The 16284-nt window shown below is 41.5% G+C and overlaps 1 protein-coding gene across 1 annotated transcript in view; it reads left to right on the forward strand.

Moving 5' to 3' along the window:
- The first annotated feature begins 5278 nt into the window (after positions 1-5278).
- Positions 5279-16284, forward strand: part of SPAG16 (sperm associated antigen 16) — a 349253-nt gene continuing 338247 nt past the window's right edge. The window contains exons 1-4 of the mRNA XM_042874723.1: positions 5279-5333; positions 8245-8291; positions 8806-8904; positions 13943-14070. Coding sequence (XP_042730657.1) covers positions 5279-5333; positions 8245-8291; positions 8806-8904; positions 13943-14070 — 329 coding nt within the window. The remainder of the gene's footprint in view (positions 5334-8244; positions 8292-8805; positions 8905-13942; positions 14071-16284) is intronic.

Genomic DNA, 16284 nt, shown 5'->3' on the forward strand with positions numbered 1-16284 from the left:
GCACAGTAGAAGAGTGAGGGCTCGTGTACAGTAGGCTTTTTCTGGGTGCTGCAATTGCTCTCTTCAGAAAGAGGATGAAGTTTGCATAATCATTTTTAGGGTCTCATCAGTGAAATTACAGAGGATTTTCCTTAGTCTCTGGCGTCCCAAAGCATTAGGCCCCTCCTCAGACAACCTTGAGGATTTGGCTCTGATTACTGGGAATGTATCTGAAGTACAGGAGTAGCATGAATTACAGTAAGCAGAGTTTATGTTAAGCTTCTAGTATATGTGCTAGCATGCTTTAAACCAGTTTGGGTGTCTCCAAATGCAATGCCCAGTGCCCAAGATCTAGCTGTTGTTTAAGAGAAGCTGAATCACCAGCGCTTACTCATAGCAAAATGAGCAAATGGCTTCGTAGCAAGAGTTATGGCTGTGCTAAAAACAAAAGCCAAGAACTTAAACATAGCATTTCCAGACTGCAATTCTGTGACACTTCAATATTTAAACAAAATATTACAAAAACCTCAAAGCAAAGATCTGACATTTAAGGATAGGGCGTCAGTATTGTACTGTAGCTTTCATCAAAGATACGTGAAAATGAAAACCAGAAAATGATGCAGACTTCGTCCACATCACAAGTTGTAATGCACTGCATATAAAAGACTTTCAGAACAAAAGAACAGCATTTTGGATAATTGCATAATAATTTACATAATTACTGCCCAAAGTCCTCTATCTGTTAATAAAGGAAGCAAAAAAGTGGACACAAAGACTGCACAGTCTCCATTATAACAACATATAGAAGCTGGTGTACACCAATGCTGCTTTCAGCTAAGACAGATTGGAGTTTGGTGATTTGACATCTAATTATTTATATCTTCAAACCCCACATGTGAGAAAATCGCCTTGCACTGGGAACAAAGCAAACAGCACTGGGAAAATTAGAATTCCCTGCTCATCTCAATCAATCGATACAGCTGGCTTTTAGCAGTTAGCAGAGGCTTGGCTGTGTACTCTGGTAACAAACGTTGCTTTCGGCTGCAACTCAGAGACTGGTCGTTGCCTATGGGGCATCAAATTCAGCGAGCTTTGAATTTGGTGACCAATTATTGCAGCTTTGTGGCTGTTCTCCTGGAACAGAGATACACACTGTCCTCCAGGTGAGTCTCTGGAAAGGTAACGCGCTGAAGAAACACCCAAGGACTGCAAAGCTGCTAACAGCACAAACTGAAATGGTCAGAAGTCAGAGTGGGAAAAACCCAAACAAAAAGGATGCAATGAGTCCAAGTGGGGAAAGCATCAAAGAGAAAGCAAGCAGGTGTTTTGGCACAGAAGGGGTGAAAGGAAGTGAAGTACTCTGTGCTGAGCTGATTAGGATACAGCTGACAGGAGAGGACTGGGGCAGGGAGAAATTTTAAGTGATCTTTTTGAAGCGCCCAACAGTCTTGAATAATGTATACATTTTCTCTGGATGCATTCTTTTCAATCCGTGTTGAAGCTGATTGACAGAAAGCTTGGCCACGTTGGGTTTTCGTGCGCGTATTTTTATCTTTTTTTTTTTTTATATTATTATTATTGTTTAAACAAATGAAGCAGGTAAAGAAGGGAAGCAGGAAAACAGACACAATGACTCCGGCATGTGCTCATGGGTACAAGACTCAGCCTTCTGAAGGGAAGATGCATTGTCTGAGTAATAAGTAGTTCATTACTTGGAAGCACGGTGTAACAAAGTAATCATTGCTGTTAGCTTTCTGATAGTTGTCCTCTGTGCATTTTCTAACAAGGTATCTCAGTTCTTGTCTCTGTCACTATGCACTGATTAGGGCAGCACAGGTTTTTGTTTCCCATGTTTTTTTTTTTGTAAAGGAGGATGCTTTTCAAATTCAGGTAACTTGCAGCACAAAGCAGCTACTCCACCATTTAACAATGTGTAATATGGAAAACCATGTTAACTAGACTTAGTTTCAAAGAGCAGAAGAAATTGTGGCACAGAAAGCCTCTTATTACCAGTAACAGATGATCATTAGTTCCTTTAAGCTGCATAAATAACTCTGTGCTCATAGAACTGGAGTTCTGAAAGAACACGGGTCACTTGCACTTCTAAAATCAAAAATGACTTTGTCAATTCTCTTCTCTCTTTTAGTACAATTTATTCCTGCCTGTGCTACAGAAATACTCCCAATTCAGTGCATGGGGAGTCAAAATGCACCATCTGTCCAATGTTCCTGAGAAATTTCAAAGGGAACAACGGCAGAAGATATGGAGGCTGTCGTTCTTGGAAACAGCAGCATCAGCATGGGCAGATTAACTTCCACTATCCATTGCAGTGTGCAGGCTAGACTGTATACATTATACTCCTGTCTGCAGTAGAAAACTTGTACTTCACAGCACTGTGCCCTGTAAAATCTGTACAGCCATCAGCTGTACTTCTACATTGCTTACTCAAATAAGTCATTCTTGAATTTTTCCGTAAGTGAATTCAAACCTATTCATACTTTGCTTGCACTCATATTGTGGCTTTTAAGAGATCGCCTTGCACGCTTCCGTGTGAAAAAGCTGCGTGAAATTGAAACCAGACTAAAGTTAAGTAATCCTTCAAAGAATGGATTTTGGATCAGGTGATTGAATTGCAAGACTGGTATTGCAATGGTAGTTATGCTTCTAATAAAGTGCTTAGAAGAATGAGAATCGGCAGAACTGCTGATGCAGTTAGAATCTGAAATTCTCATTTTTATGAAGTCAACTCAAAGCCCGCTTTCCAGAGACTCAGTATATTCTAGGTCTAATCCATAGAAATGTCTGGAAACGTAGAAGATTAAACACTGAATATTCTTCAGCAGAGTAGAGACAAAATAGCACTGCATCAAATAACTCACGCTTAAGTCTGACTGCCAAATATCTTACAATTCAGTTTTGCTCTTCCCGAAATTAAGGAAAAAAAAAATTAAATCAAGGGAAGAAAAAAACCCAACCAACCAACAACCTCTTTTTCTTCTGGATTGGTTTTCCGATGGTTTAAATTATGAGGATCTTTTGAGCATCAGCACAAGGACAGGAAGGAGGCAGGAATGCACAGCAGGAAGTAGAGAACAAAATTTATATTGATTTGTTTTGTCAGGGAATCATTTTTTGAATCTTCTACTGCACGTCTTAAATCACCCCTTTCTGTTACATTTAAAACCCAGCAAGGTTACAATGGCCCCCTAAGCTTTACTAATTTGGCTTTCAGAAATGTGAAGCCCTGTCGCTGCAGCTGTTTCACTGTATTTCAATCTCCAGTTGCGCTATAGCTGACTATTCTTAAATTCTTAGATGAAATTTGTTAAAACATTTTTTGAGACTTGTGTCTGTACTTAATTACTGTGATTTTTCTTTACCAAGCTCACTTTTGGCATACGTCGTTTCCTCTGATTTTGGAAAAGGAAACATACATCCATTGCACAGCAAAAGCATAGATACGTTCAACAAAATTTAATTGCATACAATATTACACCCTTCAGAAACCTGTATGGTTACCCCCTTAGAAACTTTTATGGGACTTCTGTAACATAAATACATGCAAAAGACAAGTATATAGAACTTCCCATTCCATTTTCTTACCTGCAAAACTGTGCACGTGAGGCCATCAGCTAAAGGAACTCTCCTTGTAAGCCATTTCTGTGTCAGAATCAGCGTTTCAAGTATCCTTGATATGATTCTTAAGATAACTGCTAGCCAAATTCTGCGTCTTGCTCTGTTGTTGTACAAGCAGCTGCCAGATGGTAATACAGAGAAAATGCATTTAATGTCAGTTGCCTAACTAGAAACCAGATGGCACAGCAGAAGTTGGAACAAGGTGTTTGCCAGCTCGTTCTAGCTTCCAGCTGTGGTCCCATGCTGCACCACAGCCATGTGGACAACAGCCTTTTCACTGTCACCACGATGTCCATATCATATTTCAGGCAAAACTGTGTGCTCGTTCAGAAAGGCGAGTCGACAGCTTTCTTTTGTCCCTTCTCCCCCAAAGATGCACCGAAGACAACGAGGAATGTGCATGCAAAAGTTCGAGGGTCAGCACATTATTTGTTGTCTGTTGTAATGAAGCACGGGAACTGGACACCTGGAGATCTTCTTGCATGGGCCTGAAAGTCATTGGAAGCAGCTTGGATGGCCGGTATGGTTTTGTAACTCAACTTCTCAGAACTGTTGTTGGTTTTGCTTGGTGGATATTTTGCTCTGAACAAGACAGTGCCTCATGCTTCTTCAGCCAGTGGAAGAGCATCTGGCTTTTCAAGCTTGGGAGTAGTAGCAACACTTTCTGGAGCATTGCAGATTACCCACCAACCATCTTTTCAAATAATAAAACTTTCCTGGCTGAGATGCAGCTGAGGTGCGTAGTCTTCGCCGTGTGAGAAAAGTAAACAGCCTGTTTAATGAAATGTTCCAGCTCCAGCAGATGCTGCTTCCACGTCTTCCTCATGAGAAGGTAGGGGACAGAGTAACAACACTGGTTATTCTATTTGGGAGAAGATAATCATTTATAACTCAGGCTGCTACAGGGCTATAAAGCAGGGTGAATCAGGGGTCCAAATGCAGAACAACTACAAAGAACTCTGTCATCACTAAAAGCCTCCTAGAAGTTTTCATTACACTTGGCAATCAGTCAAATGTTATTTAAAGATTCGCTCTTTGTTATTAGCCGTAATTTACATTGATTCCATTCTTGATGGTTGGTTATGCCTCTATCTTTGCTCATTCTTTCTTATCAAGTCTGTTCCCCGTGTGCTTTGATCGCACTTAACCACTCCTGTAATAAATAAGAGGACTGAGATCCTTTTGTCCTTCCCATTAATTGTTGTTCCTTTTGATCCCTCTTGAAGTAGTTCTCCAAGCCCTTCTAAAGCTTGCACCAGTTGTGTTCAATTGGGGATACCATGCGCTGACACGTTTTAGGGGGGTGGTCAAGACTAGGGAAAAATTTATAGGGACTGCAGAGGGAGATGAGACTGAAGCAGAGGAGGGAACTGCTCAGCACTTCGTTACGCGATGCCTCCTTCCCAAGTGCTTCCCAGTCAGAAAGTTCCCAGCAAAAAGCCGGTAGGAGGCTCCACGGAAACCGAGGCGTCTCCCGCCCCGCAGCGCTGCTCCTGAGCCGCCCAAAGAAGCACGGCGCGAGCAGCTCCGCCTCGCGCTCAGCCCGCGCGCCCCGCCGCGGGACTAAGGCGGGAAACCGGAGGGGCAGCGAGCGCCATCTCGAGTCACGCCGCCTCCTCTCGCGAGAGCAGCGGCGCCCAGGCAACGGTGGGACGCTGCAGCGATGGAGGCGGAGGAGGAGGAGGCGGCGGGCTCTGAGGCGTCGGTCTACCTGCAGAGTATCCTTCTGCCCCGCCGCAGGGTGCTCCCCTCGCCTGAGGCGGGCGGGCTTCGGGCTTTGCCGCCCCCTCGGTGCCCCTCTGTGCCCTCAGCTGACGGTCCGGGGCGGGAGCTGACCTCGTGGAGCTGTGAGGAAGGGACGAAGGAAAATGTTACGGGGTAGCGCTGGGAAGGGTGAACGTGCGGTTGTTGCTGCGTTGAGGCACCCCGACTGAGCCTCGGGGTAACGTTATCCCCTGTGGGGCTGAAAAGTGAAAATTCTTTACTGGAAGCCTCTCGTTGCCTCTTGTATGTTAGTGTTGGTGGTGAAACACCACAGAGCTGCCGGTTCCACGCGGCGCTTTGGGTCAGATCATCCTTATTTCGTCAGGCACTGCCAATAGTGTAGCTCTCTTGCTAGGGTTAGGACGTAAGCCCATTAAAAAAGGAAAAAAAGCTGTTTGGTGAGCTGAACAAAGTGCTCTGTCATTACGTGTTTAAACCAATCCAACAGCAACACAGCGTTTGTCGGGGGAATGTCGTGGTTTTAAAGCTGTTAAAACGGTGTTCTGTGGTGTAATTGTATGCGTGCCTATCAGTATTTTTCATGTAAAGGTTAGTCTGTGCGCTGTTGTTTGCATTGGTGCAAGGAAACAGCTTTTCCTTGTTTTCTTCTGAAAGTGTTTTACGTGTGAAGGTGTACTGTGGGTAGAGCTGCACTGAAAGATCTGATAATTGTGGAAAGAAGCAGTCAAAGGGGGGAGTCTGAGCTGAAGAACCGCCTGCAGGCCATGCAAAAGATAGCTTTAGAGAAAAAAGTCTGAAAAGACTAGTAAACACGGTGTGGATAAGTTGGGATGTCAAAAATGTGGTTTAAATGGCCTTTATTTAAACTAATGTTGATAAATACTGTACTATGAAGTGATAAAGGGGCTTAGGAATCCCAGAGAAGTGTTCAGATGTTTGGTTTTCAACATACATATCTGCATATTCGTGTATATGGAAATAATCACAGAGTTCATTCAGAAATGTACCCAGGTGGTCACGGTGTGTGATGTGACCATTCTGTAAAGCGAGTGTGTCTGGTTAGTGGTGGAATATCTTAAGAAAAAAGGAAGTCTTAGGATATTACCCTAACTTGACAGTATCTATGTGTCTTTGTCTCAGATTCCCATCTGTTGCTGTCCCTGGCTTTAGAACGATAATGGAAAGCTATTCCTTGCTTTCACTGTGCATTTGTGCCTTGCTGTCATTCTCATTTTCTAATGTAGTTAGCAGTTCAGATGGGTATTTCTCTCTGCGTTGAATGTACAAAGTGCAGGGATTGGGATTTGTTTCGCTGCCATGTGGTCAGACCCTGCTCCTCCGTGTTCTTGTTGTTTGGGGGAGCTGGCAGACAGCTGCAGTCCACCCTTATGCCCCAGTCCCTGGCTGTTAGCCCACCTTGGTTGGGATGCAGCTCCTGAAAGTCTTGCCATAACATAAACTATTACCACCTCAGTTCTCTTACATCATCCTCGTATCTTGGAATACTGTGCTGAGAAAAAGTGCATTAATTGAACTGTATGCTTTATTTCATCTGCCACTGAAGTTGAAATTCACGATCCAGATTACTTGTGTAATGGAGAACAGATGTAGACCTGCTGAAGCTCATCACTGGGTTGATCACTGGGCTCCTGTTGTTTTTATTTGCTTTTCCCTCTGAAAGAAAACACGATAACCTTTATATTTTATGACTTCCTGCACAGTCCAGGTGTTAGAATTTAAATTTGAGAATCATTCCAGTTAGAGAATGAAGTTTTTACAGAGGAAGAAACCTGAGGTGCAGAGAGGCCGTGACTTGCATTTGAGTCCTCTGTTCCACATCTGCAGTAATTAGGGAAGAAAATATGAGGGCATGTCAAACAGGTGTTTGCCTTTACATACCTAAGCCTAGGTGGGAAGCTTACAAGAGGCATTCATGCCAGCTTCCTATTTATGTATAAGGTTTTTGTAGAAAGCATGTGGTGTAATTGTGCAGTTCTAGATAGCAGATGTGCTTTGACTTGATTACTGAAAGTTAGACCTTTATTCACACAGAGATTTCACTTTTTTTTTTGGTTTGTTTAGAAAGCTAAATGATGCCTTTCTAACTGTCACCTTAAGACTCAGGTCTTCACAAATGAAAGGTGGTTATTTCTTTTAGGGGTAAGGCACGTGAGCCTTCTGGATGGTTGCAGTTCAGCTGATAGCTTGCATGCTGCAGTGCTGGGATCTTGAATCCAGATTGAACTTTGGTATGTGTTGCACTGCACAAACTGTAGCAAAAAGCTGTATTGTTATGTATTTTTTGCCTTGTTTGTTTTAGTTGAAGACTTCAGATTAGGGAAGTGATATTAAGCTAGAAAATCCTGGCTTTTTTCCCCATTTTCATTTTCTTTTGTAAAAAGATGTTACCGCTTAAAATGGCTGTGTGTGAAGCAGTGAATTGCCAACTGTTCTTTAGAAGTTAATTCTAGTTTATTTACGTGGGTCATTTGTAGGCTAACTGATTTCCTAGGGAAACAGCCGTGCATCTTACAGAAAACATTTTGGTTAGACTTCCCAGAGCTGCCAGGCTGGTGGATGAGATGTTTATTTTAGTTTTGTTTCACACCATTTGTTATTTTAATGAGAAGTCTGGCTCTGAAGCATTTGGGGGAACTGTAAATAATTTGCAGTGGATTTTTACCATTTCAGGATTCACTTCTCTTTGTACTGTGGATGTGCTGAGGTTATTATTTAAGGCTCTTGCTTCGGCTTTGGTGAAGTATTCAGTGTTTGATCTCTGATGTTCAGTTTTGCACTCGCCTCCATTTGGTGTGGTTAAGAGCAGGGCTGAGGGTGCTCATCACAGCTGGTTGTCCTTTGGTGTGTGTGCCTCGAATGTTTCAGCCTTAACAAAACCTGCAGAAATTACTATCACAGACTACTCTAAGGATGATTATCAGTATGAAGAGGTAATTTGCTCAATTGATTATCTTATGTGATATCTGTAGTATTCATGTTGGATTTTGTTGCTTCACTTCAACGTAAAAGTTGCTTAGGAGGAGCAGTGAAACCCTTTTCTCAAGTGTGATGAGGAGTGGTCAAGAGATGATTTGGTATGAGCTTTTGTTACACCTTTTATTTCAAAATTAAGTATTAAAAAGAAACCGGTGTATCCATTTCAGCTTACTGTTAATGAACAGAATCATAGACTCATGTAATTGTTTGAGTTGGAGGGGACCCTTAAAGGCCATCTAGTCCAACTGCCCTGCAGTGAACAGGGAAACTTCCAGCCAGATCAGGATGCTCAGAGCCCATTTCAGCCTGACCTTCAATGTCTCCAAGGATTGGAAACAAAATGTAAACAGACAAAACATTTTTAATGGGAATGAGATTGTTTTCAGTAGTGGTGATGGAGGTAGAAACAGCTGGGCTTGGGAAGATTCATAGAACATTGATACTGGTGCTCTAAATCCTTTCATTTAGGTGTCAGCAGATGATGAATTCAGTCTTCAGGAAGGTGACGAGGATCTGGCTGAGGCTCTGCAGGCTGTTCGACAGCAGGCTGAAGATGCTCACATTTTAGTAAGAACTTTATGACAAATCAATAAGGCTGTGCTTTAGCTGGTTTTACTGGGTCAGAAAGTACACATCATCACTTAACTGAATTATGAGATATTTTGTGGAGAAGATTAAACTTTTTACAAGTGTACTTAGGACTAAACGTGTCACGATGGAAAAAGATAACTTGAGTTACCTACGTGCCATCTCCCTTTAACTTTCATTCATTTTATAGCTGTAAATCAAGTCATACTTCAGATACATAATTTGTTTTAAAACATGAGTAAAATCAATGAGGTTCTGTTTTATTTTGTGGGTAGAATGAGTGAGAATGTGATCCCCCATGCAGGAGAGCAACTGCTTGTACTGAACACCCACAGAAATGTGTACCTGAATACTTTGCTGAAGGAGGTTGTTTCTATATTAAAAATAAAGAAGACACTGCTACATTGTGCTAAATTAGAAAATGATCACAGAATCATAGAGTGGCCTGGGTTGAAAAGGACCACAATGCTCGTCCAGTTCCAACCCCCTGCTGTGTGCAGGGTCACCAACCAGCAGACCAGGCTGCCCAGAGCCACATCCAGCCTGGCCCTGAATGCCTTTCACATACAGCATTAGTTTTGAGTGCCTCTTATGTTTACAGTTGGATTTCAGAACATCATGTGATAGTTTGGAGTTGCACACTGGGATCATTATATTGCATTTTCCTAAATACAGTCTGCTTGAATTGATTGAGTTGTTGCAATCTAATGGAGAAGTGCTTTTCCCTGTCTTACAGCCTCATCGGGAAGCTATTATCTCACTAATATTTTGCCTTTGCAAAACAGACTAAGTTCAGGTTCTGAATGATTCTTACTGTCAGAATGGAGGAAACATCTGTATTTTCTTTTGCTCCAATCAGTTCTGCCTTTGAGATGGCACTTTGAGTAAAACCTAGCAATAGCCGAGTCTTGATGCGTTTTGAAGCAAGGGAAGGACTTGAGAAGCTTTTAAAACTGATAGTTAACCAAACATTGGATAATGCTCTTCAGGGATAACTGCAGTTGTACCTATTTCAATGTGAGAACTGGTGTTCAAATACAAAGAGAAACCAGGAGTAATATCTTCTGTTATTTGACTGTGGAATAAGGAACTAATATTTTACTGCTCTTGATTGAGTTTTAAGGGAATGAAAAGCTATCTGTCCCATTTATTCCATCTGAAGATACTGTGAGCTTTACTTGAATCAAAAGAAAATGTAGTTTAATTCAAGATCTTCTTGTTTTTATACTTACGCTAGCAGGTGTCTGCCTTGCATCATTTTTTGAAGGCTTCAGTTTTTGGAATTGGCTTCCATTATTTTGGAATTCAAATCATTATTTCCACCTCTAGACAGACAGCCATGGAAGCAAGAAGCAAGAATGGATATACTTGTTAGTTCCTGAATGGTTTTCATAAGCATGTGCAGTGTGTTTTGTGAGGCTCAAAGACTTCGGTGGTGCTGAGAACCAAGCGCTGCACACGTGCTTGCACTGACCCAAGTAGAAGCACCATGGCCATGAAGTGATACTGAATCAATGCTCCAGCTGTGAGCTAAGAGGCACGCTGGAAGGCTGTCTGCACACAGTAAATAATCAGTAAATAATCATTTTTTTTTTTTCTTTTCAATTATCAGCCTCTAAGCTTGGCTGCAATAAGTTACATCAGGTAATAACCGCATCCTCAGAGAGCTTCACTGCAATAGTGCCAAGTGATTCTTGTGTCTAGTTGCTGTTTATAGTAACCTGTATGCCTAATTCCTTATTGATGATTGCGTTTCAGTGCTTCGTGCAAACGTTTATTTAAAAGAGAAATTTTACAGAGAAAGCATGGATCAAGTGAGCATCCAGAAATATTTTAGCAGTTTGCCAAATGCAGGCACTCAACTCAGTAACTGTGGGTATTTGTAGCTACTGCAGTTTCTTTGACACTCCGTAAGAGAAAGGTCAAGCGTAACCAGGAAAACCTAATTCTTATTTTCAGACTTCCTTCGGAACTCATTAGCACTAATTGCTAAATGAAGGAGAGCAAACATAAGCAGACGAGGTGATGCATGTCAGCATTTTTTCACAACTTCAAAATACCGGTGTGTATGTATTAAAGCTATGCCTCTGCAGGGGATATTGAGGTGGTTTTTTTTTTTTTTGTTGGCTTTTTTTTTCCCCTCTCCTGGGTTTGTGCCTGGGTGCAGTGGAGCTGTTGGTCTTTGCAGGAGTCTGGGGCTCCCTTGCCTGGAAATTGCCGTTTGAAGTGCACTTCTTCATGTTTGGATCCTCAGAGAGAAATGAGGCAGATGGAGCCCTCATCTCTAAATGCTGTTTCCCCCCCCCCCAGTTGGAGGCAGCTGATATAAAACAGTCGTGCAGGGCAAGGCATGATTTGCATAGTAGTGATTGTACTTACTGTTTCTGTTCCATTTGTCCTTTTCTGTCATAACTCATGATTCACTTTTTTTTTTCCTGTTCTCCTTGCGTTAAGACATTATAAAGTTATATCAAGTGTTTTGAAAAATGAGTATCAGAATGTTTTGCATATTAAAGGATGTTTTCAGCTGGTAGAGACCCTAAGAAAAGGTTACAGAACTTCTGGAAAATCACGCAGATGAAAGAAAGCAGAGTGAGTTGCTTTCTTTAGTAGATAGAGCTTTTGCACTTGCGTTCCGAGACCTTTATTTTTCAGTATCCCAGATGGTAACCTGGAGCCACATTGCCATCATTAACCTTCTGTTTTGCTGTGTAGGTTTGATTATTTTGTTTGATCTCGCTACAAAATCTTTGAATCTTTTTTGTTGTTGTTGTTGTTCCTGCTTTTCCAATCTGAGTTTTACAGAAACGTTCCAGCTTGTTTTCAAGAGAAATGATTTACCTAGTGTTAATTTTTCTTCACTGAGCAAAAAATCCTCCAAGTATTGTGGAAATCTATAGGGTTAAGTGCTTGGTGACTGATTTCTTGGTCATGTGTGCAATCCTTATGCTCAGAGTCTTTTGAGGATTTTAATTCAAAGAGAAGTATTTAGTTGAGAACAAATAATTTCAAGGTTTCTGACTGTTGAGTCAAAAGAATGTTTTTGTCTATGTGGCTGCTGTTGGGGGTCTGTTCACTCCCAAGATATTAATTGCTTCTTCCTCATTTCTAAAGAGGTAAATATAGACAAAAAATCACTGCTTGCCATTCTGGGGATGTAAAGAAAGTGGTTAGCCTAATATTGCTCCTGAGGGCTGCAATAGAACTAGGACTTTCCCTCTGCATTCCTGAAGCTCTCTTCCAATAGTGTACAAATAGGGTGCATTCATTTTTCCCTGTGTTGTTCTCTGCTCAGGTCCTGAAATGATTCTCAGTGCTAGTAGCTAGCCAATAAATTCTCCTCTGCACGGATGAAATGGATTCCTCTCATATTTCCATTTATTAAAGGAATCAAGCTGTGTTATTTCTTCCCAAGACTGGCTTTACAGATGTGCTTGGGAAACTGCAAGGGATGATACCAAACGTAGACATCAGAATAAAGGACGAAAAGCAAGAGTGAGAGTGCAACTGCCATGTCTGCAGATGTGCTCTTCGTTTCACATATTGCCACAGTTAGAAAGTAGACCTATCTGATGATATGCTGTATTTCCAGTAATGAATATATGCTAAATATTGTGCTGTACTTGGCATATTGTAGTATCCCTACAATGCCTTGATCTTGCCCATCCACTTTCTCTGTCTGTTAGGCAGGTTGCTTGAATGGAACGCTTTGTTTCATACAAAATGGCCATGAGATCATCCAGTGTAGAGAATGCCTCACATTTTTATTTCATCGGGAGAAATGCCTTTATCTCCAGGTCATTTATGCAGTCATGTTGATGGAGCACCTCCTCTCCTCCTCCTCCTCTGACCTTGCTGGCTGCGGGGCTGTGTCTCTCCCATCTCTTGCTCCTCTCTCCAGCTGCTGTTGTGCAGCAGTTTCTCCCTTCCTGATGTCTGCTCTCCCACAGATGCACCCAGTGGTGCCAGCTCCTTTGGGAGCAACTGGAGCTGGGTCTGACATGATGTGGGGCACCACTGGGTCCTGGTCTCAGGGCTGCACTCAGTCTTAGTAGCTTGTGTTGTTGACCAAGTCCATTATAATGTTTTGCCCAAGGTGAAGTTCCCTAAATGCGTTTATGTATGTCAGGTAACTGCCAGGTTGCAGCGGTCTCCTTCACCTGATAATCTTTAAGTAGCTTTGGGAGAGGAAGTTTCAGTATTGTGTTTTACTTTTAAAACTCTTCATGTCTTGAAACCCCTCTGGAGGAGCTATGCACTGAGTTAGCTGAATGCAGTTAGGTGAAGTAAAGAAATTGATATTACAGCAATAAGGTCTGAAAGGTGTTTTTCCTCTTGTAAAATCTCGGTCTTGTTTTGATTCAGCTTTTGGCAACTGTCCTTAACCCGTGAGTTGACCTTATCTTAGGAGCTGTTTATACTGACAGTGGCACTGGAGGCTGGATATGAAGCCTCGATGTACCATCTGCCTTCTGCTAACACTTGTAGGGATGCTGTCTGACACTTCACTGTCTGCGTATGGATGTTAAGAGGAAAAGGAAACACTGGTGGGGCTTCCCAAGATGTCTCATTATGGAGATGCAGCTCTTTCATTTTTTCCATTATATAACAGACGAGTAAGCCACTTTACTGTCATCTACCAAAGAATGCAGATGTCCAAGGTGGAGCACTGATTTCCTCATGGGTAGCTTTGAAGGTTGTCAAAGGGACGTGAGAACTAACATTTCCTCTCTGCTCAGTGACAGAGACACATCCATTAGTTCACCTAGTTTCAGACCCTTATCAGTTTATGCCAGGTTCAGAGTAGTTGCTTAAATCAGGTGATTTTTTACTTAGTCCCTGTAACCTTCCATAGATACTAGAAGGTATTAGATCAGTGATTGCAGATGTGATAAGCAAAGAGAAGTGAGGCATTCAACTGTACTCCAATACATCTGTGACTTCAGATGACTTCAGAAATAGTGATAACTACATTTCTCTTGTAGGTTTAATAAAAAATACCATGTTCTAATTTCAGGCTTCCAAAGCAGTTCTGACTTCAGAGAAATCGGTGTCTGAAATACCTGAAGCGATGGATGACTTCTTCTGCAATTTTCTGGCTGGTCTGGGTATGTCCAGAACCCTTAACTGCTTCCAAACTGAATGGTGAGACATTTTAAATAACGGGGTAATAGGATATGATAGGAATAATAGGAAGGGAAGCTCAGGATTCAGGTATTTCAGTTATTTCAGGCTGCGTTTCCAGAAAACTTCCAGAATGAGTCCCAAATATGCAGCGTTCTGCTGGACAAATAAATGTGTTAGATGAGAACTGTTGTTTTTAGGACAGATTTTCCCAAAACCTGAATCCAGGGAGCTGCTGAACAGGTACCTTTGAAGGTGCTCACCTATCTCCAGGTGCTTGTAAGCCTGTGGTGATCAGGGCCTAGGGCCTCTTTTGTGACCAGAGAAGAGAAATGCCTCGTTTGTGAGTGTTGTTTAAATATACTCTTATCTTCACTGACTACCACAGAAGACTAGAAACCAGCTGCAATCCAGAAATTGGTGATTGATGAAGTAAGTCCAGTGCAAAATGACCAGCATTTCATTTCAGTGGTGCTGAGAAATACCGTGTGTCTGCTATGTTCTTGCTTTCCAAAACCTGGGCGCTCACTTAAACACCGAATGCTTTGTAGTGTATCATAGCACTGAGTCTGTTTTACTTGTTTTGCATGAATTTGGGCGTTTTTTGTAGACCTGCTGTGTTGAATAAGCAAGGTCTTTGACACTTTGTATGACTTAGTAAGTCAGTCAAAACAGTATGGTAGCTGGCTTGCTTTTGTTTATTCATTTCAGTGTGACTTAAATGATGGTTAGGAAGGAGCAGTGTGGTTCTGTACTTGTTACAGCAGTAGGACTGATACGAGCAGTGTAATGGGAAAATGTTTAGCAATTTTTATGGGCAAAGATAATTAATACTGGATGGATATAAATAGTGACCTTTTTGTGAAACTACAGCTTCCTTTGAAACGTTTACAGTCTGAATTTGTCTCGGTGGCAAAATTCAAATTACTTTTTAACAGAGCAAGAGCAGGTTTTAGCGGGCTCTATCTTCTAACTCCTGAGGTGTCCATGCAATTTTTGTTCCTCTGTGAGTGGTATGTTTAATTTCAGTAGCATTACCAATAAGCTCAGTGTGTCAGGATATAGTCCTACTGTATAGCAACTAGCTGCGTTAATACCTGATTTCAAAACCTTACTTCCTGTTGGTTTGAGATAGATAATTGACAGTGTTAATGAAAGTGAGGGCAGATTAGTGTACTTGGGTTCCTCATTATGTATTGGGACGGCTCTCTTGGTCTCACGCTGTGGTGATCAAGTACTAATGGAATTTCAAATGAGAAATTAATTAACGTAGAGAAAATTTATCAGAAGGGCTGCTTTGAAATAATTGTCTGTCTGAGATCTAAAGGTCACTTAAATTGAAGCAAATGATCTGTTTATTTCAGAGCTTGAAAAAAACATTTCGGTATGCTGTCCAGCACATAGGTATATAAATAAAACAATCATGATCACATGAGAGGTCATGATCATTTTATTTTAAGGCAAACTCATTATTTTTTTGATGTCTTGAAAAAATTCATTGCATTCTCAGTCATTTTCTTCACTTAAGTATTTTTTGCACATTTTTTTCCTTCCAACTATACTTTAAAGAAATTAAAATTAGGGTTAACATTAAATTGCATATTCTAAAAGTAATTTAAACTTTCTGTTCCTTTGATATACGAGAATTTACAGTGCTTTTGTTGCTCGTGAAATACACTGGATTGACAGCTCTGCAGTATGAAGTGCATGAGCTGATCAGCTGTGAATTGATGTATCTGACAGTCTGCAGCTCCTAATCCCAGAGAGCTCACTGCTGCTGGCTGCCTGGAACCAGTCTGATGAGCAGATGAGGCATTTGCTGCTCACACACAGCATGGAGCTATCGCTGCCTTTAGTTAGTAAACTCAATTGATGGCTTATCTCCGAGTGTTTTAGAGACCTAGAGATGCTTCAGTTGGGAACAAAATGAGCCCTGCGGGCAAATTACAGAAATATGATTTGAAAATTCTTTTCTTTTTAACGTGGTTAAAGTCGTGAATAAACTTACGTGATCGTACCAGGTGAAAAGCCATCTGATTCTTTAGTATGCCTTGAAAAGTTGGTCTGGGTCATGCATAACAGAGCATTTGAAGCAAAGCTGCCATGTCTTCCCTGAGTATAAGGGCAGATTTGTTTAAAACCTTTTCTGGTAGGAAAACGGATGTAGGTTGTGATCCTCCACGTCATAACTCCCTGAAGACAGTGGAAGCAATCTGCTTGTTTCAGACAGACCGA

This window comes from Lagopus leucura, unplaced genomic scaffold, assembly GCF_019238085.1.
Source record: "Lagopus leucura isolate 7727_CA_CO unplaced genomic scaffold, USGS_WTPT01 Super-Scaffold_100012, whole genome shotgun sequence".
Lineage (NCBI taxonomy): Eukaryota > Metazoa > Chordata > Aves > Galliformes > Phasianidae > Lagopus > Lagopus leucura.